A 27,586-nucleotide genomic window follows, 5' to 3' on the forward strand; every position below is an offset into this window, starting at 1 on the left:
AAAGATCTGAGTGAGTGGTTAATGAAGCCCGAATAGCCTTCTACTGTACCTGTGGCTGGACATTAAGCCTGGGGCTGTCTGCTTTCTTAAGGCAGAATGAGAAGCCACCGGACCCAGTGGTGGGAGTCCAAAACATGCTACATTTTAATTGGTGACATACTGTTCCATTCATGCACAATCCAATTAAATGGCTTGCTGCAAAATGCACAGCACATCTTAGTAAATCCCACAGAATTTCCACCCTCGGCAAATCTAACCATAGATACTCCATGCTTTTTCTAAAGTGTTGTCAATTCTAACTGGATGCATTCGCAGAGGTAGTATCACTTCCTGCGACCAACCATCTGCCAACACCAATGCTTTTGGAACTAATAAACACTAGTGATAAATAGAAAATGGCAAAAACGCACTCTCACACTGTTTTTCTTCCTTCCCGAGAGCTAGATATTCAAGCATGGATGGTCATTTTTCAGGCATTATATGGCCTCCTCAGGTCACAAATGGCCATTTAAAGGCCCAAATGGGAGTCTGACCAAATCTCCAGGCTACACAGTCACCACACACAATCACTGTCCCCAGAGACGAGACGACTAATCTCCATCCACCCCCCCACCCCACCTCCCCTGCATTAAAACAGTGCCCCCTTCAAATTAGGCCAAATGACACAGTGGGTTTAGAGTGTATGTCTTCCCCCTCTGAAACAGACAGTAGGGAAAGCCCCAGCCTACTGACTTCTCATCTTAAATCATCACTTACATCTGGGCCAGGGTCTCCAGGTTCACCATCATCACCTTTTGGACCTACGGAGCCTCTTGTTCCCTGCACGAGAGGAGCAGAGAGAGAGAGAAAGAAACATGAGACACAGTAGGCCAATACATCTCCCATTCCACTTGCAGAGGAGAGTTTCTGACTGCCTGATGGAAGCTGTCACTTTACACCTCAATTCATTGTGAACTTGATGAACAATTCAGTATGCAGTGAGCAAATAAAGGGAGTCAGTGCTTTTAGTATTGTTTTATATTAAAACCAAAAAAGCAAAACAAGGCTTCTGTCTATCTTGTAAAGTTTCTCAAACAGCTCATAATCATGGGCATCTGTTCCACATTGGTCAGGAATGTGTCTGGCTGTGGTTTATATTTTTCACGACAGCCCCTGCTCCTTTTTTCTACATTTCTGTGCAGAAAGTAGACGAGGCCAAAAGGCTGCATGGTTTAAGGAGGAGTTGGACGTAGGGCTAAAGGGATCAGAGAATATGGAGAGAAAGCAGGAACAGGATACTGAGATGGATGATCAGACTGCATGTTATAGCAGGACCAAAGGGCCAAATGACCTACTCCTGCTTCTCTTTACTACATTTCACAGTTTTTAACATTCGTTATGCCTAATGCAGGCATGTCATACTATGAACTTTCAGTCCATACTTTTTAAAAACCTTTTGGATATGATGGCCTTGTAGTCAGGTAGGGTTGGCCCACAAGAGTCTAAGTTCTCAGTGTTTGTTATCTGTTTGGAGTGGGGATCTGGGAGAAGATCAGGGCAAAATTGTAGAATCTTACAGCTTGGCTGATGGGGTCTCACCTTGATTTAAAAAAATGCCCTCATAACGCTATAAACAAATTCTCAATTTTATCAGAGGCAGAGTATGGCTGGCATCCACTGGGTAGCAGCAGGGTGTTAGTTACAATTCACCAAACCTCCCCCTGTTGAGGGTAACTTAGAGAGACCGCAGGGATCTTCTTAACAATGGGCAGGAATCCCCCCCGCCACCATCAAGGGTGAATCCCAGCTCGTCTGTTGGGCTTAGCCTCTAGGAATATCTGCTAAAATGTGCCCCATTGTGGAACGGGAGGGGATGATATGGCAATTTAGTTGATGTACAGCCACGCATCCGACCCCTCCACCGCTGAACTTGACTTCCCCTCACAGTTTCCTTTTCGTACCCGGGTTCGCACAAAATTCCAGAGGGATTGCCACCAGACTCCAGGAATATGACCAAAAGTCAGGATGGAATTGTCTTTGCCATCATGGCCGGTTTCCCTAAGTTTACAGAATTCTGGTGCAGAATGGGAAGACCCAAATACTGAAGAAAAGCAGGCAAGAGAGAGGCTGGCTCCTTGCCATCCACCTTAAGGAAAAGGGGCATATACTTGACCCGACCGCAACATCATTGGGCCAATTCCATGCCAGCTTTGGTTCCCTGCAGGGAATGCTGGGATACTCTTGCTCTGTCCTTTAGCTTTTTTTTCCTTTTAATCTCTTTTCCAGACATAAGTGAACATTTAAACTGCATGATGGGATATCAAGTAGGATATATAACGTTTTTCAACAGTAGCCTAGGATTTAGGAAAAACAACTTACATTAGGCCCTTCATTTCCTTGGATACCAAGAATACCCTATCAAAAAGACAAACAAAACATTTATCAGTTTTGCCACTTTACATTAGAAATTATCACTTCAGAAAAAAAGACTACCTTGTCTAGTACTCAGGCTAGCACATATTTAAACTGTTCCCATTTCATATTATGCTGGTTCAAAGAGTTATGTTTATATAGTGCTTACAACCACCAGGTGTCTCAAAGCTCTCTACAGCCAAAGAAGGTATTTTGTAAAAAAAATTAAGGTCACTGTTATCATGCAAGAAATTTAGCTGCAATCTACTCACAGCAAGCTCCCACAAACAGCAAGATGATAATGGCTAGCTGAAATGCTTTTTGTCATGTTAGTGGAGGGAGAAATATTGATCAAAGCACCCAGAGAAAACTCCTCTGCTCTTCAAGCAAATAGCTTCATTGTTAAGCTAACCCAAAGTGGATAGATGGTAAATTTACTGGCCCCATTCATCAAGCCACATCTTTGAAGCGAATTACCTCGTCATTCTCATATCAAAGCTTGTGGGAGCTCGCTATGCACACCTGGCCATTACATTACAACAGTGGCTTATCCTCCAAAGATTTTCACTTGCTGTCCCAACATCATGAATGACACCATCAAATACTACATTTTTGACAACCTTATTAAACACATGTAGAAGCAACGACACCAAGAGATAATGCAATATAATGAAACTGAATGAAGCAAGTAATCTGAGTCACTTACAGGTAATCCAGGTGGGCCCCTGGTCCCGTTGCCTGGGCTACCAGGTTCTCCCTGTTATTGAGAAAGTGAAAAAAAGAGCGAGTTAGAAAAAAGATGCACCCTCTGTTAAAGTTCGATAAGGTTTCCCACAATAGGCTATCGTACAAAATGCGGAGGAATGGAATTGTGGGAGATATAGCAGTTTGGATCGGAAATTGGTTTGCTGAAAGAAGACAGAGGGTGGTAGTTGATTGGAAATGTTCATCCTGGAGACCAGTTACTAATGGTGTACCGTAAGGGTTGGTCTTGGATCCACTGCTGTTTGTCATTTTTATAAATGACCTGGATGAGGGCGTAGAAGGATGGGTTAGTAAATTTGCAGACAACACTAAGGTCGGTGGAGTTGTGGATAGTGACGAAGAATGTTGTAGGTTACAGAAAGACCTGGATAAGTCGCAGAGCTGGGCTGAGAGGTGGCAAATGGAGTTTAATGCAGACAAGTGTGAGGTGATGCACTTTGGTAGGAGTAACCAGAAGGCAAAGTACAGGGCTAATGGTAAGATTCATAGTAGTGTAGATGAGAAGAGAGGTCTCGGTGTCTATGTACACAGATCCTTGAAAGTTGCCACCCAGGTTGACAGGGCTGTTAAGAAGGCATACAGTGTTTTAGCTTTTATTAATAGAGGGTTCGAGTTCCGGAACCAAGAGGTTATGGTGAAGCTGTACAAAACTCTGGTGCGGCCGCACTTGGAGTATTGTGTACAGTTCTGGTCACCGCATTATAAGAAGGATGTGGAAGCTTTGGAAAGGGTGCAGAGGAGATTTACCAGGATGTTGCCTGGTATGGAGGTCTTACGAGGAAAGGCTGAGGGACTTGAGGCTGTTTTCATTAGAGAGAAGAAGGTTGAGAGGTGACTTAATTGAAACGTATAAAATAATCAGAAGGTTAGATAGGGTGGATAGCGAGAGCCTTTTACCTAGGATGGTGATGGCGAGCATGAGGGGGCATAGCTTTAAATTGAGGGGTGAAAGATATAGGACAGATGTCAGAGGTAGTTTCTTTACTCAGAGAGTAGTAATGGAATGGAACGCTTTGCCTGCAACAGTAGTAGATTTGCCAACTTTAGGTACATTTAAGTCGTCATTGGATAAGCATACGGGCGTACATGGAATAGTGTAGGTTAGATGGACTTGAGATCGGTATGACAGGTCGGCACAACATCGAGGGCCGAAGGGCCTGTACTGTGCTGTAATGTTCTATGTTCTAAAGTAATATATGAAAGGTTTTCAAGTGAAACATCAATATAGGTCAAGTCAGAGATTAACTTTACAATCTGGCCTGTGTCTGTAGAGTGTCACACTCCACTTCTGAGTGCTTCAAGTCACATTTCTGTCCAACTGAGCCACCTAGTCTGGCCCTGCACTTCTGCTTGCTGTCCAAATGCCCTTCAATAAACCTTTGTAACCCATGTCCATTACAGGATTTTGATTTTAAAGGATTTCAAATTTAAAGCACTTCCAACAATATTTTGTGGGCAAGAAATCCCAAATTCCAAGTCCTCTTTGCTTAAGAAATGTTTTCTACCTTCCCACGAATATTATATTCTATTCTTCTTAATACTTTTTGGGATACAGTTGAACGGCTGTCACATCGCAAGAACAGGCAGACCAAGCGAGAGCAATTTTGTCTACTTCTCTCATGAACCAAAATGTCACCCCTGACATCTCAGTCTTGGGCAGGCTCCCTCCTCTTTCTTCATAGCTTTAATTCCACCCCACACACAACCCCCCCACCCCTATCTGTGACCGACATCCTAATGAGCCTTTTTTCTTTCGGGGTGGGGGGAAACAAAGAGGTTTATTTAAACAGATCTACTGGGGACAGAAAGCCACAGCGTGGGGTGGAATGTTGGCATTATGCCACCTGTGCCTCCCCACTCCCACTTCCATACCCCACCCCACCACACGCACAAATATGGCCCTTCACTGGTGTAAGGGCAACGCCCATTAGTTTACCCAGTGAGCAACAGTGAGTGTGAATAGAACATGGCACATTGAAAATTGGACACTATTGGTTTGCAGCCTGCCAATGGTGATGTAAGTTTGTGAAAGGTGTGGCACTGTTTAAGTGGCACAGGCATTGGCACTTGTGTGCACGAATGCATCCTGGAGACGCACAGCTGTCCTTTTGGCAAAAATAATCCCAAGCTTTCGTTTGCTGCGCAGCTTCGGTTCTAACACACATGGAACTGTATGCCACAGCCCTGCCTGGCAACCAGGAGAGCCAACTGATGGCAAGCAGGGCCCAATACCCATCTTTAAAAAAGGGAGCTGATGGCTTAAAACAAGCAGTAGGATTGAAAATCTAGACTGGGTAAGGCCCCTCTTAAACGGAGTTGTGAAAAATCTCCAGGAACTGGGCAGGAAGGATACCAACCTCACTACTGCCCTGTTAATGCCTGGTACAGCATTCAAAATGGACGCCCAGGATAGGTTCACACACACAGACCACTTCTGTTACCTGCTTCAGTGTCACAAGTTGGCTAAGCTTTGATGACAATTCAACTGATTTTGCGGGTTTCTGATGTAGTGATCCATGTCTCCCTTGAGGGAGGCGATTTGTTGAGGCAGGAGGGAGGAAGACTATACTCACTGCAGAGCAGAGCTCAGGATTGCAGCAAAGGGCTGAACTGCATTAAGTCAGGAGGGTGATGAGATATGCCCCACTTGCCCAGACGAGTGCAGTAGCACTTTCAACACCATCCAAGACAAAGCAGCCTATCTGATTGGCACCTCAACCATTGTCTTAAAGATCTAAACTCTTGAATAGAGAGTGTGTACCATCTACAAAATGCACACTGCAAGATGCTCTGGCAGCACTTCCCAAAGTCTGCAAGCTTCATCACTTACAAGAGATGAAGGACCAACGTGAGGAGTTTGCCTACACCCCAATGTCACGTTCATTTTCCTCTCAGTGACATAACTTCCTCAATTCCAAATACATGATGATTCCTTCACCATCGCAGGGTCAGCACTCTGCAACACCCTCTGTAATACCTTCACCACACTGCCTGGAGTGATTCAAGACAAACAGTCCCACCCTTAGCCTCGGAAGGGCAAACAGAGGTGGGCAATAAATACCAACCTTGCAACTCTATGCCCACATCCCAGAATGAAGGTGGAAAAAGCGGATTTTGCATTAACACACAGGATATGAGACCATTTATATTTGCATGACGGGCCCCTCAAGAAAGTGGGCTGCTAATTCTGCCCAGAGTCAAAACCTCTCTAGCTGAGAAATGAATGTGACGTTTCCCTCTCAAGTGCCGACAGGATTCAGAAGTACAAATGGCATTTTATACCTCCATGACTGCTTACTGTGCATTTTCTTACCATCTGTCCCATTGGGCCTGGGTCTCCAGGGTAGCCCTTTGGACCTCTGGGTCCCCTTGGTCCCTGCGGGTGGATGAAACATCAATTAGTCTTTTGCGATCTCAATTACAAATTCAGAAAAGTCTGACCATCACAAAGGAAAGAGAAGGCTGGAGGGATGCCGCTGATCCTCACTGGGTTTGATGCCCATTATGTTCATCAAAATATTAAGTTACTCAGTTCATGGACAAGCCCGACTTCAGCGTGCGTCTCTTGGCAAACATTCACCTCATCCGTGTTTGACGGAGGCAAGTACAGTTCAACACTGGATAACTGATACGCCCCAGGTACGCACAGGAGGTTCAGGATTACTTCTAAGGGCATAATTCTCACTGTTCCAGCATCCTGTCTTCAACAAGAGGGGCAGTCAGCTGACACCAAAGCTAAGAGGAGATGGGTGGCATTACAGAGCACAGCAATAACTTATGTTTGTACGGCACCTTTCACTTAAAATATTCTACAGCGCTTTGAAAGTGTATTATAACAGTACGTCGGCAAATCTCTAGAATTAGAATAAGGTTTTGTTGTCACATGTACTCATATACAAAAGTACGGGAGTAGAGTGAGAGGTGTACAATGTCACCACACATAATGCCAAAGTACCTAGTTACAAATCTTAGGTACTAAAATAGATTGGGTACAAGAATAGAGAAATGAAGAAAAAAAGCCAAAAGTTCTACACTACATAGTAAAAATTTCAAAAATAAAGAAACAAAGTTAAAAGTTCTGAGGAGATGGCAGTCAGCAAGAGATCCAAAACATAATTGAAGGGGTAGGTTTTAAGGAGCCCCGTTGAAGAAAGCTGGGAAGGTTTAGGCATGGATTCTTGAGATTGAGACATGGCCATCAATAATGGAATATCTCAAGTCAAGCACGGACACAAGGCCAGGTTGAGAGGATTGCAGCTATCTCAGAGGATCATAGGACCGGAGGGCATTAATGACAGATACAAAGCTGTGGAGGGGTTTAAAAACGGGGAGGAAAAATTGAAAAAAATTCAGGGTGTTGCAGTTCCAGCACCCAGTCAGCAAGCACAGGGCGTGAATGTGGAATAGAACACAGTGTGAGCTAAGACAAGAGCAGCACAGTTTTAGACAAAATCAAGTTTATCAAAGGCACAGTTCACAACCAGCAATAAACAAGGTGGGCATGGTCGTCAGAGATCTGAGGCAATGGGGCATTTTATTAGGGGATGGTGTGCTTTCCAATGCAGCTCAGCAACTTGAAGCCTTCAGCATCTGGCCCAGATATAGTTATGCCTTCACACAAGATGAGGTAGAGGCTTATGGATAAAGGGGGCATAAGGTAGGGAGTCAGACTGTTAGTAGCACAGTCTGTTCCCTTTCAACTTCACAATGAAACAGACACATATTTAGGATTCTATTTTGAAAATGGCCTAGGCAGTCCAAAAAAAAAGCACTTTTTTCCATGTGTGATCAGGCTCTGATCTGTATCTCATGTGTGTCAAGTATCTAACCCATGTTTCAGAGGGGAGGCGATGGCCTAGTGGTATTAATGTTGGACTGTTAAATCAGGGATTTGAGTTATTTTCTGACAACCCAGGTTCAAATCCCATTGTGGCAGATGGTGGAATTTGAACTGAATTAAAAAATCTGGATTTAAAGAGTCTCGTGATGACGATGAATCCATTGTTGGAAAAACCTCTCTGGTTCCCTAATGCCCTTTAGGGAAGGAAACTGCTTTCCTTAGCTGGCATGTGACTCCAGACCCAGAGCAATGTGTTTGGCTCTTAACTGGCCATTTTGGGATGGGCTATAAGTGCTGTCTAGCCAGCAACAGCCTCAATGAATAAAAGATGGGGCTAAGTCTTTTTTTAATTCATTCACAGGCTGTGGGATTCTTCCCTAAAGGGGCATAAGTGAACCAGATGGGTTTTTCCCCCAACAATGGTTTCATGGTCATTGTTAGACTCTTAATTCCAGATTTTTATTGAATTCAAAATTCCACCATCTGCCCCAATGGGATTTGGACCAGGGTCGTCAGAACATTACCTGTGTTTCCAGATTAGCAGTCTAGTGATAATACCAAGACAACAAAATGTGAGGCTGGATGAACACAGCAGGCCAAGCAGCATCTCAGGAGCACAAAAGCTGACGTTTCGGGCCTAGACCCTTCATCAGAGAGGGGGATGGGGTGAGGGTTCTGGAATAAATAGGGAGAGGGGGGAGGCGGACCGAAGATGGAGAGAAAAGAAGATAGGTGGAGAGAGTATAGGTGGGGAGGTAGGGAGGGGATAGGTCAGTCCAGGGAAGACGGACAGGTCAAGGAGGTGGGATGAGGTTAGTAGGTAGATGGGGGTGCGGCTTGGGGTGGGAGGAAGGGATGGGTGAGAGGAAGAACAGGTTAGGGAGGCGGAGACAGGTTGGACTGGTTTTGGTCTGCAGTGGGTGGAGGGGAAGAGCTGGGCTGGTTGTGTGGTGCAGTGGGGGGAGGGGACAAACTGGTCTGGTTTAGGGATGCAGTTGGGGAAGGGGAGATTTTGAAACTGGTGAAGTCCACATTGATACCATTAGGCTGCAGGGTTCCCAAGCGGAATATGAGTTGCTGTTCCTGCAACCTTCGGGTGGCCATCACCTCTCAGGCCAGCCAGGGGACACAAGGTGTAACCTGCTGGTAGTGACCACCGCTGACACTCCCCAATTTCACCCTACACTCAGAATCCAAGGAAGACAGAGGCCTGAAAGCCTACCTCTTAATGTTTGTAGAAAAGGGTCAGACCAGCTTTTGTTCAGGGACAGGAGTAGTGTGACCGTCAAACAGGCTACCCCACCCCGATTATCCCCACATGAGCAGATCCAGCCACTGGAGGTCAGGCCCAGTTGTCGTAAGGACCAGCGCCAGGCTATATACACCGATTGAAACCTCACCAGAATTAAACTCTTAATATAGATGGCACAAACCTCTTGTCCTGGACGTCCCATGTCACCTTTAAATCCCCTAGGTCCTGGTCGACCAGGTTCACCCTGAGATTAAAGGAAGGAACAGGTTAAGGAATTGCTTGCAAACACAACATAGAATGTGGACACAAGGATGATGAGTAATGACCAATGCATTGAGTTAACAGTACCACATCAATAGTTGAAATCAACTTTCTCATTGGCAAATATGTGACAATGCTGTGGCCTTGAAAGGTTATTTTGTTCTGGTTTTATTTTTGAAAGAGGGGTTGTAAGTCAGAATTTCCGAGCAGTTTACTAAACCCAGAGATCAGGATTTCTGGGCTTTTGTTTTTCAGTAGCTTCAGAAGCTATTGTGGTCTCAACAGAGTTGAAAGCTTCAGTGAATGTCTCCCGGCTGCTACTCTCTGAATTTTTCCTTGATGTTTTTTCCCTTGCTGGATGGGAAGACTGAATGTGAGAATCTGTGTCTGAATCTGCCTTTTTGCAAGGGGTGCCTTTATGTGATGTTACTATTTGGAACAATTAATTAGTAATAGTTATCCTATCTATTATTCAGTTAAATTTTCCACTAAAGTTATTATTCTAAATTCCTCTTTTGTTTTATTTTAACTATAGCGTTTAAATGAATGGTGTTTTTGCTTAATGGTGAGTAGTTTGACTAGTTGCATTGCATCAAGAACAGGTACTTCATATCTATTTTTAAAATAAGAAAGGGTTAGGATCCAGGCTACCTTCTTAAAATATTTTGAAGAGGCCCAGTCTGGTCTGGTCCATAATTAATGGCGAAGGACAGAAGATGACCCAAATCCTGAGAATAAATTGGTCAGTCAGGGAGACTGTGGATGATTTTTTTCATCTCTCTCTCTCTCTCTCTCTCTCTCTCTCTCTCTAACACTGAGTCTAATCTCAGCATTTTAAATGACCACTGTCCACAGCTGTCTCCACACAGACCAGATACTACACAGGCAGAACTGCCTCCTAAACATCACAGATATGAGCGTTTTAACAAAATCAGGAATAGTGGGTAAATTTAAAATGCATAAGTCACTACCACTTCTAACAATTCACAATCACTGAGTGACATTGTTGAGTCTTATAATAGCTTTCTTGAATTTCTATTAAAAATGTCCTGCTAGTATGTCTGGCCAACATTTGAGCGTATCCGCTCCCAGTGAGTTTTGTGCATCTGGTGTGCGTTATGCTGTTCAAAATTCCAGAATGGTTTAGTTGCTATGGTTTCTGGTCATTATTCACCTACAGTGCTGTAAATCATATTTAAATACAAGAGACATCTATTCTTACTGGGTCACAGAAGTGGCGTTGAATACCCTGGGGCAAGTGTGGATCCTGGTCCATTTTATGTGCGCATGTGCATTATACTGTCTCGCCCTCCACCCCCCTCTCCCCCCACCCCACCCCCCCACCATGGACAAGGAGGCATAAGGCCTAGTTAAATCTGGAGGCTGTTTGAAATCATCTGGGCAAGAGCTGACTTGAATAGCAGTTCACATACCACTGACTACTCCCGCCTTCAACAGGTTTCAGAATTCTACAGTACAATAAAGGAATGATCGATGCTGGAGATCTGAAATGATAAACAGTGAGCTCTGGAGAAACTCAGCATGTCTGGCAGCATATGCAGAGAGAAGGCCAGAAAGCATAGCTAACGTTTCGAGCCCAGCCCTGAAGAAGGAGCACCGAACTCGTAATGTTAACTCTGTGCCTCTCTTCACAGACCTGCTGAGTCTCTCCAGCACTCCTGCTTTTCGTTTTGGGCTACAGAGTAGCCTTGTCCCCTTTGCCATGCCATCCAATCAATCTCCCTGAGGCAAACAGCAGGAGTCTGCAGGGATTCAGAATCATGACAGGAAGGTATTCCGCAGAAGGAAGAGCCAATAAAACGAAGAGCCACCAATCTCAGTGATTAGCACTGCTGCCTCACAGCGCCAAGGACCCGGGTTCGAACCCATCCTCTGGCAACTGTCCATGTGGAGTTTGCACATACTCCCTGTGTCTACGTGAGTTTCCTCCAGGTACTCCGGAGTCGAAAGATGTTGCAAGTTAGGTGAATTGGCCATTGGAAATTGCCCATAGTGTCCAGGGATGCGCAGGACAGATGGGTTAGCCATGGGAAATGCAGGGCGTTGGGGTATGGAGGTGGATCTGGATGTGATGCTGTCTGGAAGGTCGGTGTGGACTCGATGGGTGGAATGGCCTGCTTCCACACAGAGTTTCTACAAAACTTGTGAAGAACACATACTGATCTTATACACTTCAAAAAGGGTAGATAAGGACATTCATTTCCATATGTTATTGGCTTTTAATGTGTTTTTTCTCCCCTCTGGGTTGGGTTAGGTTCCAGCAGACCAACGAAGAGAGCACTCTGGGTGCTGTGGCAGTTATCTAGACAACAGTGTCAGCGTACAGCCTACATTTTCCTCACTATACATTAACACAGAGTGAGAACATGAAACGGTGATGCTCATTCATGAGTTGCCTGTACAGACAAACGAGCAAAGCTTCCATCTGATTATTCCTCTCTTCCAGCATCAGCCAAGAGTATATTTACCGGGTCGCCACTAACTCCGGGAGGACCCTCATGCCCTTGCTGTCCCTCGGGTCCGGCATTCCCCTACGGAGAGAAACAAGGAGGAACATATGTCACGTTGCTGCAATTTACATCAGTGCTGAACCCTCCCCCTCTCCATCTCCTTCCCTATCTCTCCGAGCCTTCAGCTATTCCTTTTCACATGGGGATATAGCTCCCAAGATAAGGAGGGAAAAGGATTCTCTGTTAGAGAGATGGTGGTAATCTCACCCGAGGAAAGGTCATCAGACCCGAAATGTTAACCTGCTGAGCTTTTCCAGCAGTTTCCGTTTCGTGTTCTAATAACCTACCGGTTCAAGCTAACACCCTGGGACATGGATACAAATCTTGCCCCACGTTCGTCTCAGCAATGGTGAAACCAATCAATCATCAATTGTTGTCAAAACGCATCCAATTTGGCAATGCCCTTCAAGGAGAGAAGTGCCACATGAAACATGGCCAACTCTTAAATCATCCTCTCAAACAGCTCTGCAAGCCTAGAGAAATTAGGGACAGGCAACACACGTTGGCCTGGCCAGGGAAATCCACATCCCACAGAAGAATATGAGAAAATAGAAAGGGCAGGCCGTTTCTGATTAAAGGATGGGACAGTGACATCCATTGCCAACCATTTCCTCAGCATCTACGTTGCTAAGTAAAGACCATGACAGCCAGGCCAAATGTTCCTGGAGATACCAAAATGGAAACCCCATCCCTGAGCACCACCACTTGGCTATTTATCCACGAGTGGAAACGCGGTGGACAGATAACAGCCTAAGGAGGTGTCTGGGATAGCAGCAAAGGGAAAGCCATAATCTCAGTGACAGTGTGGCTGAAATGGCCTTCCCTGTTCTCTACTGTTAATTCTTCTCAGTTTCTCCAAATATTAATTACCTTAGGTCCCCTGTCTCCTCTTGGGCCTGGAGGACCAGGCAGCCCTGATTCACCGGGAGGACCCTGGAAAATAGCAGAAGTGGGTTACAAGAACAATTCAGGCAACCATCTTGGATGGCACAGCTTGACCATTGTCAACTGTACATCCACACATCAGTAACATCAAGGCAGGGAACGTTTAGCACAGCTGTTTCCTACAGCATCTCACCGCTGAACAAGTCTAGGACATACATTGGGGTACTTGACTCAGATGATTTGCTTGAGAGATTGCACAAAACACCCCTTGGAGAAACTGAGTACTAATACAATGAATCATTGAATCTGCAGTGAGGAGGTTTTGATTAGACTTTAGCGAGCATGGAAAGGCTTACATTTTCTATTCCCCTCAGGAACAGACCATTGACACCCCCACCCCCCAAGGCCTTCACGAACCTCTTTGCTGGTCTAGGTCTCCACCAGCTTGGATTCTGCTGGAGTTGAGGTGGCTGGGAAATGGAATTCATGGGGCATGCAGGGAGGTTATTCCTAGACAATCTCCACTGCCCCTTCCTGATTTTAGGAGGGATGGGTGGAAGAACTTCATCTCAAATGGAACAGAGTCTTGACAGAACTGACTGGAAATACGCATTTTCAAGCCTTGGTCTCTATCCAAATATGTGTTTATGCTTGGGTGGCAATGGATAGGGATTGGCAGAGGCAGATTATACATTGAAGATGTTATCGGACAGAATCATTTTTCCAAATGGAGTTTTATAAGTAAACGTTTCCTAAGGAAGTGTTTAAATTCCTCCAGGCAGGACTTCTAAAAAACATGACCATTAATCCATCTTAAATTGCATCCAGTGAGGCATGTGTTAGACAGCACATGAGGGTATTAGCAAACACACTGAACGATTCACTTTTATAATTTCTTTTAAGAAAACATTTGTTTCCTATCACTTATGCGAATATACAACCAGCATGCTCTGAGGAAATTAAACTCCTTTGGCTATATCTCAAATACATCCCCTTCACATTTTCACTTGCCTCTTCAGAGGAAGATTTATTCTTACTGTCGATTAAGGGATTTCCAGAGAGTCTCTGCCGACTAATGCAAGGCAATACACAACGAATGTGCAACATTTGATATTGAATAATGCAAGGGACTTAACATACAAAGAAGAAAAATCACTCCTGCATACGGGAAACCAACAATCTGGCAGTGTTTGTGCGGTTCTCTCTGTTGTATTACTCAAATACATCAGGGATTGGTCTAAAGCGCTCCTGGCAAAGTATGCAAAACAAAAAAAGTCCATTTACCTCCTCACCAACATCTCCATCATCTCCTGCCGGTCCCTGCGTAGGAAAACAACAGTAAATCGTGCGGTAAGAAAACAGAGAAGAAAGAACTGACCTTCTTGTTTGTGTGTGGAAGTTAGGTGGCACGTGCTAAGAGTGGCCCAGTGATGGTTGTTGCTGCTCTGTTTGTCTACACCCTCTTCCCTGGTCGAGCAACACTTACAGGGTGGATAACAGATCTCATGGCCAACAATTCTGGTACACCAGTTGATAGGTTTGTTAGACCTACGCAGCTCCCTCATTATGGATCCAAAGGACTGGACAGTCATCCTGACTAGATGTCAATCCAGCATTCTGAGCATCAGGGACTTAGAATGGTGATGTCCACCGAGGGCTCCAACTCTGAGGCACTTGGACCTTGAGCTCACTCCTGCTTAAAACTTGGTTTATTTTTATACTGTTTTTTTTTATTCTGGCTACGTCGGTTCATGTGGTGGGTCAAAACTGGACCAACAAGACTACAGGGTCTCAATGTTTGGCATGGTGGCTTTCAAATTTCCAATTCCACCCACTCATTTATCCTTCCCTAAATCATTGGTGTTAACAACCCTCCAAAGCCCAACAGTGATCAGTACAATTACATGTTACCAGTCAAACAACATGCAGTTCTAACCCCGGAAGATTACGAACACAAGGCAACGTTGAGCCAAGATTCTCCTCTTCACAGCTACTTGGTGAGCTGAAGTGGAAGCACAGAAACAGAAGTTACTTACGTCGTCTCCACTCTCCCCAGGATCTCCGTTGCTTCCTCTGGGGCCTTGATTTCCCTGTTAAACATCAATCCGCCATATCTCAGTGTCTGCTGCAGGTTAACATAGTAACAAGCCTAGTCACCAGCTTAACAACCTTACAAATTTGCTGCTGAATATTCCCCCAGGGCCAGGAGCAAAACCATGAGTTTCAGGAGGTTGTAAATCAAGAAAAGAAATTACAGTGTCATAGGAACCAGGCCTACATTCTCCTCCTTGTTAACCAATCAATATTTTTATCCCCTTCTGCCTGAGCTCTCAGTTGGGAACACGTCAGCCCTTGGCATTGTTACACTCAGGGCAAAACCTCAATCTTAATCTGTTCCATACTGGCTACTTGACAATGACAAGTGAGACGGTTAATCCTCATGTCCTCAATGTCCCCTTACTAACAGCAAACTGATCACAACACAGACAGGGGAAAGAAAACAGGGTGATGAACAAGGCATTTGGTATGCTTGCCTTCACTGGTCAGAGTATAGGCATACGGGACGTCATGCTGCAACATCGGGTCAGGGAGTTCAAAACTAGAGGGCATAAGGTGAGAGGGGAAAGATTTAAAAGGGAACTGAGAGGCAACTTTGTCATACAGAGGGTATGGCATGTATGGAATGAGCTGCCAGAGGTAGAGGCTGGTACAATTAAAAAATTTTAAAAGACATTTACACTGGTACTAAAATAGGAAGAATTTAGAGGCATACGGGCCAAATACTGGCAAAAGGGACTCATTCAGTTAAGGACACCAGGTCAGCATGGACGAGCTGGACCAAAGGGCCTGTTTCCATGTTGTATGACTCTATAATCAACTTGGTTTTTTTTTGTGAGAATTGTGCAAAGGGCAAGGTTATGATTCTGGAAGCATGGAACATTTCCCCTTCGCTGTCACCAAAATGCCTGGTTTCAATTCCATTCTACATCGCAGAGGCAAGCACAACATTAAGCCTCAACTATGTGTCTCTATCCCAGTGGATCAGGGGATCCCACACCAAGTATAGCTGCACTCTCTGAACCAGATTACCAATTCAGTGCCAATTAATTGCACTTTTAAGCCATTCAAAGCCATTTTAAATGCATTCGAAGTGACCAAGCAGGAGGAATAGACCAGCCCCAAATTGCATTGTGCAAAGACCATAAGACGCAGGAGTAGAAATAAGTTATTTGTCCCTTTTGGTCTGCTCCGTCAACTCATATTGTAGACACAACATCCACTTAACTTTGATGCCAAATGAATTTGGTTGTCTGACTTGAAAGGCCAACCTCTCTCAGGAACAGGAAGAACAAACCTTATCGCCTGGTCTCCCAACGTTTCCAGGTCGTCCAGGCTCCCCATCTAAGCCGGGTTCACCCTACATAAAGAATCAAACACATAATTATTTCACACATCAACATTTTGTTTTCCCCTGATTTAATTATTGTAGGTTATCCTCACATAGCACACTTTCAGCCTATTCAAGGTGCGCTAATTCGCTGAATTTACTCAAAAGAGAGCTAAACTTGTCCAACAGGATCACTTCAAGACAGGAGGCAAGACCTTATTAATGTTAGCCAGGGTCACAGGGGTTTAGACTAGTTTGGTGTCACCCAAGTGGGAAGCAGTGAGGAATTTTCCATGTTTCATTCCTTTTGTTAGCCTTGAGTTTTTAAAACAGCATTCTTCATCTGATGCAGGGAGATCCACATGGTTTGAGAGATTCTGTGTGTTGTGATACCCAAGTCAGCTATGGGACAAGTCTAGAAGGATAACGATTGCTTTCTGTCTGTCCTATTCCTTTGCCTGTAGGTAATAAAGTGGTTCTGTATGAAGCCATTGCAAAGACCCAAAGTGAGAGCAGTGTGAACACAAGGTGACGATGTCCAACGCCTTGCTGCCCCATCCAACTCAGGATTTCTATTCCATATTAAAACTTCATTCATATTATCAGCAAGGTCCACCTCTCAGTATCTCCAGCTACACCGTCATTCTCACACTATTTTCATTATTCCCTTCTCAGAAATCGATCAGCTCCATTTAGCTTCTCTTCGGTTGGGTGGATTGGGGAAGGTGGGTAGTAGATGGAAGGGACTCATGAATGACATTCATCAATATTGTAGTATTTTCGCACAGTGGGTCCCAGGCTGTAGCATGAAACCAGTCATGTTTCCAACTGTTCCGTGCTGCAAATTGCTCCATCAGTGCGTGCAATAGTCCTATCCTCCATTGGGGCATTAAAGTTAGATTTATTGTCACGTGTACTCAAGCTACAAAAGAACAGGATCACAGTGAGAAGTGTACAATGGCATCCAATGCACAGCACCATCTTAGTACCTAGGGTACAATCTTAGATGCAAAAAGAAAGAGAAAATAAAGAAAAAGGTTACACTACTTTACAGACATACACAGAATAAGTGAGGAAAATAAGAAAAAAAAGCTAAAAGAGAAAAGACATTACAGCATCTTCAAAAAGGCAGTGCACCAGAAGAAGGCAAGTGTGGAGCAGAAAGTGTTGCTAACCAATCTCCCCTAGGAGATCTGGAGCTGCAATTGCTGGAAGCTAGAGTCAATAAATGTGGAGCCGAAAAAGAACGGCAAGTCAGACAGCATGCAAGGAGCACGAAAGTCGATGTTTCGGCCTGAAACGTTGACTTTCCTGCTCCTCGGATATTGTCTGACCTGCTCTGTTTTTCTAGCTCCATGTTTATTGAGTCCCCAAGGAGATCTCTCATCCTTTAGCATCAGTCCCAACAGCTCATGGGGGATAAGGTGCTGGCCTCATATTGTCTATGTCCACTCAAATGGTGGACAAATGATAATGAATCCACGATCCCATCATCATTACTGGAGGAGTCAAATTTACAAAGGACTAAATTTTAAATAACTTCACAACCAGATGAAGTCAAATATTTAGGCAGCTAAGATGCCACTTGGTGACTGATTATAAGGAAGGCATTATTTTACAATAATATGTACTGTACCCCTCTTAGAAACTTCGTACCTTCTGTCCCTTTCTTCCAAATGGACCTGGATCGCCCTTAAGACCCTGCAGTCCAGGTAGTCCCTGTGAGGAAAAAGATTTCAAAAAGATTTGCAGTCAATTAATCTTTTGTACCACACCTCAATCTCCACTTGTTTAGCTCAATGAGAAACATGCACTGCCTTTCAGGACATGTAATACCAGAGTTAGGACTACAGCAATATTACTGAGGTAATCCAGCTGGATTAAACAAGATTATAAACTCCATTTTTCACGTGATCTCAATGTCCTGCCCCACCTCCGCCAGCACAACCTATTATTGGTCACCTGCCATGTCCATCTTCATGAATCAGCCAATCAGAAGCAAACAGAGCTTGACAACCCAATAGAATTATTCTTGACTTTGACCACCTCGTCATCTTTGATATTTCAACAACTAATAATCTGAACTCAGGTCTTTACATACATTTTTAACATCCCTATTTTTTTTCTTGTAACAGTGTCCTGGATATTAACCTCCAATTCCTGGTAACACACGGACAAAACTGGAGGTCAGGCATTTCTCATATCAACAGGTGATGGGTTCTTGCTGTATTTCTGAGCACAATTCTTCTTTCTAATACAAAGGCTTGATATTCTGCTACTTGACGATGTGAATCTTGAATTTCAAGATGGCCTCACAGTCCATCACACGGAGGAGCATACACCTTCTCTGCGGACAGCCAGCGCCGGCTCAATAAGCTCTGGGTAATGTTTGGTGTTCAACAGATAGAGTTATCTGTGGAAGCTTAAGATTGTTTGACAGGGTCTGAGAGCTTGACCCAGAAAACTTCAGTGTCCACACAGAAGTACGTGAGTTTTTTGGGATGGAGACAGTAGCAAATGGTGACACTGCAAATGTCAATATGGGTCTTATATCCTCGGTGAATGATGGAGACTGTACTCTTTAAGAACTCATATTGCGCAGTGGGTGGGCTTCTTTAGGGGGCAATTAATAGTCGCGTTTTTTTTCTCTAAAGTGGCCAACTAGCCCCCACAGTCACAATCAATTTAACCTTGGAAGGAAGTGAAGCTTGCAGTTCAGGCTAGGGGTTGTGGGTAGGGAGCACAAACCTTGAGATGTGCTCTCTCTCTCTGTACATTCCCAAAAGTATTTTTTTTAATGAATGGTCTTAGAAATCAGGACACCATTTGGGAGGGGTAACAGATGAGGGTAAGGATATATGCCTTAAAATTCTTAATGGCATCAAGGGATATGACGTTGAGCGAGATAATCTGCCATGATCTAGAATAGCGGATTAGACTCAAGGGGCTGAACAGCCCACCTCTGCTCTTGCATTCCTTTGTTTCAAAGCCTGCCTGGAGTGCTGGTTCCTTGGTCTGCCACCAGGAGTCCACATCAAGGCAGTTGGCCTCGTCCCTAATACCTTGAGGGGACCAATGGATGACTGAATCACATCAGTCGTCCTCTGGCAATAGGACTCCAATGGCTGATTACTCAGCTGCCTGGCACTTATGGCATGTACCTCTGTCGCACACCCCAATTCCTCGTCCATGGGGAGTGCCAGTGGGATGCGGCATAGGATGGAATTGGCACAAAATTGGAATGGGATGCAAACTGGCTCAAATTTCCCTCGCTGCCCAGAATTCACTTGGAAGGGCATCAGTCATGTGCATGCTCTCGGGATTATCAGCCATAGCCAAACGCCATTCCAGAAATCCGGCGCAGCACAACCTTTCCCGTCTCCTGGGCAACGCGCGATGTCAAACGTGGGCCTGGATCCCCCAACACAGCCTTTGGGCCTTCACTCACAGGACTGGAGTTCAACTACAGCATAGATGCTGCTTTCACATTCACCCACAGACCAAAACAAAAAAAGTGTGCTGGGCAGCAAGAGAAACAAAATCATACACACTGAGATTACAGATCGACAACCGTTTGCCAAATGCTGCAGGCATTTTTAAAAAGAGAACAAAGTAGAGTACAATACTTACAGGAAGTCCTGAAGATCCAATACAACCTGGCAGACCAGTGTACCCAGCATCACCCTGATCAAATAAATAGCATGAAAATATTTCAACGTCATGTCATCACAAATGTTTAAAAAGCTGATCATTCCTCATCGCGAAGCTGGACCTGACTTGTCAGACCACAGTTGGTGGATGATTTGAGTTTCAACGACCGATTGAGGGTTTTGTTGTGACTTTTACGAGTCATGACTTCTTAAAACTTTTTATGCCGATTTCAAATTTCCAAATAGCAATGGTGGGACAGGGACTGCCACTTCCCTCGGATTGTTAGTTCAGGTCCACTCTGCCAAATGGCACTTATTCCACAGCACACAGCGGGATCCCAAAACAGCGGTTGCCACTGGCATCTTTGCCACTGGCTTTTGGACATGGGTAAAGCTTCTTATTCTTAGGCCACAGGATTTCCAAATGTTTGCCTGATCTAACCAGCAGGACACCAGTTTAATATCTCACCCTGAAGAATGGTATTTCCAGTAATGGAACACTAAGTCAATGGCCGCTAAATTAGCTTCAGTCCTGTATAAAACCCACAACTTTCTCAACTGATGTCAAATGGACCATCCCTCATTATCTAATGTCTGCAGAGGAGATTTTTAAAAATTCATTCACAGGATGTGGGTGTCACTGGCTGGCCAGGTTCTAATTACCCTTGAGAAGGTGGTTGTGAGCTTCCTTCTTGAACCACTGCAGAGCTTGGGGTGCAGGTAGACCCACAATCCCCTTTGGAGGAAGTTCCAGGATTTTGATTCAGTGATACTGAAGGAACGGCAATATATTTCACAGCAGAATGGTAAGTGGTTTGGAGGGGAACATGCTGATGATGTTCCAAGTACCTGCTGCCTTTGTCGTTTAGGTAGTCGAAGTTGTGGGTTTGGAAGGTGCTGCCTGAGGATCTTTGGTGAATTTCCGCAGTGCATCATTAGATAGTACACACTGCTGTTACAGAGCATCAGTGGTGGCGGGAGTGCATACTTAAAATGGTAGAAGCAGTGACAATGCAGTGAGCTGCTTTGTCCTGGATGGCGTCAAGCTACTTGAGTATTTTTGGGGCTGCACCTATCCAGGCAAGTGGGGAGTATTCCATCACACTCCTGTCTTGTGCCTTGTAGATGGGGGACACGCTTTGGGAGATGAGTTACTCAACGCAGTATTCCCAGCCTCTAAAACCTGCTCCTGTAGCACCTATATTCATATGGTGAGTCCAGGCCAGTTTCTTGTCAATGGTAATCCCCAGGTTGTTAATCATGGGGGATTCAATAATGGTAATGCATAATAGATGTTAAATAATAAAATGTGAGGCTGGATGAACACAGCAGGCCAAGCAGCATCTCAGGAGCACAAAAGCTGACGTTTCGGGCCTAGACCCTTCATCAGAGAGCTCTCTGATGAAGGGTCTAGGCCCGAAACGTCAGCTTTTGTGCTCCTGAGATGCTGCTTGGCCTGCTGTGTTCATCCAGCCTCACATTTTATTATCTTGGAATCTCCAGCATCTGCAGTTCCCATTATCATAGATGTTAAATAGTTGGGAGGGTCAGATGTCTTTCTCAATGCAAATGATTTTAACAAAGGCTGAATGGAATGCTAAACTGGGCAGATGTATTAGCGACATTCCACTCAATCCCACAGGTACTCACTGAGTTAAGTAAAAATATTTTTCTCCACTCATGCAATTGTTCTGATCCTGTTCTCTTTGAAATATATTTAGGTAAAGTCTGTGGGTTCACAGAATCAGGAGGATTATAACAGTGTAGGAAATTGATATAACACACATTGGCATGTGTCTCTAAATACTACTCAAAAAATTTATCTAACCTGCCTAGCGACTAAAGAATGCTGTGATAATGGGAACTGCAGTTGCTGGAGAATCCAAGATAACAAAGTGTGGAGCTAGATGAACACAGCAGGCCAAGCAGCATCTCAGGAGCACAAAAGCTGACGTTTTGGGCCTAGACTCTTCATCAGAGGGCTAAAGATTAAAGAATGCTGCTTGACAGTGAGAATGGGTTGATTTTATAATGAAATGCAATTGCACCAACAAAAGTAAATCACAGTTATCTCTGAAAAGGAAATATAAAATGCAAATCTCTCTCGTTGGCTCAGAGTCTCTTCTTTACTCAGGGCTGCTTTTTATTCATGTATCAATGGTGAACCCCGTGTGTAAACACTGGCTAAGCATTGCTGACGGTGCTTCTCTCAGAATGAGAACATTCAACACTTCGATATCCCGTTTTCTCTTACCTTCTGACCGTCTTTCCCATCTCTTCCAGGGAATCCCTTCGCACCCTAAAATCATCGGGCAGAGTGAGATAATTAGTGAGTGGTGTAGTGGGATGGATACTGGGGAAATTTTCAAATACTTTGACTTTGTAGACCCCAAGATGATTCAAATCGCTCTAACCTTGGTTCCTTTGTGTCCTCTGTCGCCCTGAAAAACAAAAGGCATGACTCAGCAAATGTATCACAGCGTGCTTGCTAATTGTCATTTTATTTTGTATCCCGATGTGATTGGTGGAACACTTTGCCACAGACACCAATTCTCTCCTGTTGGTACAGGTCCGCCTCCCCTGCCGAAAATGAGCGCCCCCTGACAGCCCCTTCTGTACTGAGCGCCACACCCCTGCCAACATTGAGCTCCCCACTCACTGCCGATACTGATCTCCACCGCCACAACCCCCTGCCGATACTGAGTTTACGCCCCCACAACCTCCTGCTGATACTGAACTCACCGGCCGCCCACCCCCTGCCATTACTGAGCTCATCCCCTGCTAAAATTGACTCCCTACCGCCTCAACTCCCTGCCAATACTGAGCTCCCTCCCTACACCTGCGTTCCATTCCCTGGAATTTTGGGATTCCCTTCCCCTGATTATATTGGATTCTGCCTCTCATGGGTGATTCCAAGCTCCCCCCACTTCATGATAAAAATAAATGCCCCCCCCCCCTTACCAATTTCCCTTGTACAGTTAAGGTGAACTATGAGACAGAATATTTGCCCTGAGTGAGGGCAGGATTTAGGCTCTTTGCCTGGTGGAAATGGGCTGGCAATAGTCCAGACTTGGCAGTGACTCTCTTACCATCCTCTTTACATTCGCCCTACCTTGGATAGATCCCTGAGAAGGATGGGCAGAGGTGCTGCCTGGTTTAGACCAAGCCTGTTAGTGACAGAATGTACATGAGAGTGCATCAAGCCGACAATCCGAAGGACAAATGAATGGAGAGGGACGGAATGGTTCAGCCAGTACTCTTCACTGGGAACTTCATGAAGAAACCATTCTCACTGCCTGCTGCTCTTGTAAATCAGAGAGTCAGGGCGCACTACTAGGCCACTGGGGCCTGAAGAATTAGTTGTTGTATAACGATCCGATTTGGGTCCATTCAAAAATAAAATTGTGGCATGCAGAAGGTGTCAAGTCAGCCCATTGCATCTCTTCTGGCTCTTTAAAAGAGCTCCTCAATTAGTTGCACTTCCCTGTTATTTCTTCATGTGTTTATCTTGCCAAGCAGTTACTCAGTTCCTTTTCTGTAACTCACACCTGCCACTACATCCCAGATCATAACTGGCCGTGTTAAAAAAAACTTCCTCTCTTTCCCCAACCCTTCTGTTGTTCACCTTAAATCTGTGTCTTCTCGTCTGAACCTCTCCTGCCTTATTCACTGTATCAAGGTCCGAAACAATATCGTTGTCATCATTGCTCAGTGTCTTCCTTGTTCTTAGTTTTATTCCGATTTGTACTCAGAACACAGTCTAAAAACTAGGATTGCTACGTATGTTTAAAGATTATGTTACACATGTTCTGTAACATCTGTAATGAAAGCTCAATAGGCATCAGGAATTAAATTGTAATTCTGTGACTGAAGTCAGTTGGCACCCTTACCTTTGCGCCACGTTGTCCTTTGTCACCCTGTTGGCAAAAAACAAAGATTGTGTTGTTGAAGAGAATGCTCGGGTGTTACAGTTGGTAACCAGCTATATCACCGTGGCAATGCAATTCACATAGTTACCTTCATACCCGGATGACCAGCTGGACCAACATCACCGGGTCTACCCTGAAATGAAGAAGAAAGGAGTTGTCAGTGGTGAGGGAATACATTCAAACCAACAGTCAGCACAGTCAAAAGCAATTAACTTAGGAGGTTCAGCTAGGATTTATGATGGAAGCGACAATTTGGTGACTGAGAGTTCAAAACACATGCAGATTAAAAATTTCTCCATACACAAGAGGGGTGAAGAACAATGTTGAAAGAGAGGGTCCATTCCACGCTGACTGGACACATTCTGTTGACAGCATTGTTACAGAGGAAGCAGCAGTGCGGAGAGAAGCAGGTTCTGTACTTACCAAGGGACCAGGTGGCCCCATAGGACCATGAGGACCTCTACGTCCATCTGAACCCTGTGTGAGGGAACAAAACATTGTCCATTTAACACATCCATACAGCCAGTGCCGAGTGCAACACATCTCGCAAAATGAAGATTACACTGCTCATGTGCACCATTGTGAACAGTCAATCATATGGCCCCGGTAAAACTCTATTCACATTTGTGAAATCACCCTCATCAGTTAGGAGGCTGGGTGAGCCTTCCTCAATGAATAGGGCTAGCAATTCCTTTGCAATTAATTTTATTAATTTATGACTACAATCGATCTTTTGACATTTTCTATCTGATATTTTCAAAACGGGTGAGATGAGAGCTTTTGTACTGTAGGACGTTGGGAATGATGCAGTAATCCTTGAAATATGCACTGCCAATATTGTAATTGTTTGGCAAAGCATGCTTAACAAACTTAACTGGAGTTTTTTTGAGGATGTAAGTAGGAGAATAGATAAAGGGAAGCCAGTAGATGTGTGTATTTGGCTTTTCCAAAGGCTTTGATCAAGCCCTATAGAGGAGACTATGGGGTAAAATTTGAAAACTGGTTGACGGGCAGGAACATGAGTGAGAACAATGGGTGTCTTTCCAAGTGGTACACAGTGACTAGTGGTGTATTGCAAGGATCAGTGCTTGGACCCCCCTATTTACGATATATGTAAACAATCTGGGTGACGGTAGCAAATGGAATATTTCCAAGTTTGCAGCTGACACAAAACTGGATGCGGTTGTGAGAAGGATGCAAGGCTTCAGGCTGATGTAGACAACTTGACTCAGTTGGGCAAACAACTGGTGGATGTAGTATAGCATGGCTAAACATGGAGTATATATCTTGGTGTGAAGGCAAGTTTAAATGGTGACATATTGGGAAGTGTCAACGTACAAAGTCCTTGTAGATTAATCAGTTCAAGTAAACTGTCAGTTGCAGAGAGTATTCAGGAAGGTAAATGAAATGTTGGCCTTCATCACAAGAGGACTTGAATTTAGAAGTCAGGATGTCTTACTACAGGACCTTGGTAAGACCAAGCATGAAGAACTGTGTGCAGTTTAGTCTCCCTACCTAAGAAAGGATATACTAGAAGAGGTGCAGAGGAGGTTCATTAGTCTGATACTGAGGATAACAGGACTACCTCATGCAAAAAGTTTGTTTGACTGGGCCTGTATTCAGTACAGGTTTAGAAGGTTGTGATTTAAGCATACAAAACTGTAACAGGGCTGGACAGACTAGATGCAGGAAGGTTATTTGGCCTGTTTGAGGAGTCTGGTACCGAGGGACACACTCAAAGGGTTGTGAACCTATGGAATTCTGTAGGCAGGGAAGACGAAGTCACTGAATACATACAAAAAAATACAGGTACAGTTTTAGATTTTAGAAGCATCAAGGAGCATGGGAACATAGTGGGAATATGGCACTGACATTGAGGATAAGCCATGATCATATTAAGGAGCAGAGCAGAGTTAAAGGGCCAAATGGCCCATTCCTGCTCCTAGTTTCTATGTTAGCTATACCTCCATTCGCTATGTGCATAAAATAGCCTATGACACTAACCTTTTCTCCTGGATCCCCTGGGATCCCAGGTGATCCTCTTAATGCCTGTAAGGTAGAGAAATAAAACATTTTCATGTGTGTAAATTGGTTTCCTTAAAGATATGCAGCAGAAAGATAATTTTGAGATTGCAAAAATGTTTCTCTTGAAGGCAACTTACATGGCACTCAAAGGAGCAACACTGCAGATCAAAAAGAAAAACAGAATTAAATACAAGATTATAGCAACACAAATGCTACATGCTAAAAATATCCTATCAAATACTTTTGAAATCAAATTTGAGTTGATGCAACATACCACTGGTTCCACTTCGTCATACTGTAAGCAAGAAAGACAAAAGATTAGAGCTCTTTGAATATTTAAATAAAGAGAGTTTACAATATATCGAACAAAGATGGCCCACAGATTAGGTTAACATAAGGCCAGAAAACCAAACTGATCAAATATTTTTGTTCCATGCTCTGAATTGTGGAATCAAGTATTTGGTTGTGTTCCTTTGCTCGTTGTGAGGCAGTAATATTGTGAACACTACAATCTCCCCAATCCCTAGTTCTGGTGAAATAATGAGCTTTTTTTTTCTTTTGGAACAATTGAATAATGGAATGGTCAATAAAGCCAATAATGATGCCTGGGAATCTTGAAATTACAAAATATTGGGGGCCAGTATCTTTAGAAAATAGTGGGTATAACTGAGAATAGCATTAACAAAGCCTATGAATGGCTTACAGTGATAAAAAGGCATATAATGTTTAACACATTTTTGTATCTGCTATTTTAATGTGGATGAGATCACATGGACAGACTAACATTGCTGCTGAAGAGTGGACAGTGAAAAGTACTAAGAACTACACAGTTATTATTGCTGAGGTTAACTCTCAGTCAATTGAGCCTTGGGGGCATGTTCTTGTGTACAGACTACAATCCGACTGACGATCTGTGACACTGAATGATCAATGAAGAGAAATCTGAATCACCATACACTCAGATATGGCAAAATCAAGACCCTCTGACGATGAAGACCAGGTCTGGAGCCAAGTGATGAAAAAAGTCCATCCACTTTGGAGGATTTTCTGAATGGGCACTACCAGAAATCTCAACAGGAACGTGCTGAGAGTCTGAACTGAAAGGTTCTGTGAAATATATTCGCCAATGGTGTACAGAAGTTGATACTCACAATAGTTTGAAGGATGCTTTCAATGGTATTGTTTAGTTCCACCTCGCTGAGAATGGTTGCTGTGTAATTTCGTCGATATTTGGGACTAGTTGCAATCAGATTCAGTCTTGCTTCCTAAAAAAAAGCATTTACTTAAGAACAGAAGGCATTGAGATATTGATGTTGAGTTGGAAAGGAACTGGCAGATCATGCACAACATTGGAACCAAGAGGTTTTTCACTTTGGTGGGAAGAATTAAAAAAAAATTTCAATGGTGACAGGTTTTGGAATGCTGCGCTATACAGGAATCAGAGTATTTACCTGAACATCATACAATCTAGTCTGAGATAACACGGTGTAGAGCTGGATGAACACAGCAGGCCAAGCAGCATCAGAGGAGCAGGAAAACTGATGTTTCAGGCCTAAACGTACAATCTGGTCTACTGCATTTGTTGCTCACCATGTGGTCTCCTCTACACTGGAGAGAACCAGCATGGGCTGGGTGACCATTTCGCAGAACGCCTACATTCTGCCCACAA

The 27,586-nt window shown here is 44.1% G+C and overlaps 1 protein-coding gene across 1 annotated transcript in view; it reads right to left on the reverse strand.

Moving 5' to 3' along the window:
* col6a1 (collagen, type VI, alpha 1) overlaps window positions 1-27,586 on the reverse strand; it is a 55,355-nt gene that overhangs the window by 17,077 nt on the left and 10,692 nt on the right. Inside the window, exons 5-25 of the mRNA XM_048534301.2 lie at window positions 27,069-27,182; window positions 26,192-26,212; window positions 26,055-26,075; window positions 25,897-25,941; window positions 24,316-24,369; window positions 23,981-24,025; window positions 23,854-23,880; window positions 22,378-22,404; window positions 22,218-22,262; window positions 19,944-19,997; window positions 17,970-18,032; window positions 16,281-16,343; window positions 14,962-15,015; window positions 14,210-14,245; window positions 12,911-12,973; window positions 11,999-12,061; window positions 9,430-9,492; window positions 6,470-6,532; window positions 3,098-3,148; window positions 2,359-2,394; window positions 757-819 (exon numbers count right to left, since the gene is read on the reverse strand). Coding sequence (XP_048390258.2) covers window positions 757-819; window positions 2,359-2,394; window positions 3,098-3,148; window positions 6,470-6,532; window positions 9,430-9,492; window positions 11,999-12,061; window positions 12,911-12,973; window positions 14,210-14,245; window positions 14,962-15,015; window positions 16,281-16,343; window positions 17,970-18,032; window positions 19,944-19,997; window positions 22,218-22,262; window positions 22,378-22,404; window positions 23,854-23,880; window positions 23,981-24,025; window positions 24,316-24,369; window positions 25,897-25,941; window positions 26,055-26,075; window positions 26,192-26,212; window positions 27,069-27,182 — 1,071 coding nt within the window. The remainder of the gene's footprint in view (window positions 1-756; window positions 820-2,358; window positions 2,395-3,097; window positions 3,149-6,469; window positions 6,533-9,429; window positions 9,493-11,998; window positions 12,062-12,910; window positions 12,974-14,209; window positions 14,246-14,961; window positions 15,016-16,280; window positions 16,344-17,969; window positions 18,033-19,943; window positions 19,998-22,217; window positions 22,263-22,377; window positions 22,405-23,853; window positions 23,881-23,980; window positions 24,026-24,315; window positions 24,370-25,896; window positions 25,942-26,054; window positions 26,076-26,191; window positions 26,213-27,068; window positions 27,183-27,586) is intronic.

Source organism: Stegostoma tigrinum, chromosome 7 (assembly GCF_030684315.1).
Source record: "Stegostoma tigrinum isolate sSteTig4 chromosome 7, sSteTig4.hap1, whole genome shotgun sequence".
Lineage (NCBI taxonomy): Eukaryota > Metazoa > Chordata > Chondrichthyes > Orectolobiformes > Stegostomatidae > Stegostoma > Stegostoma tigrinum.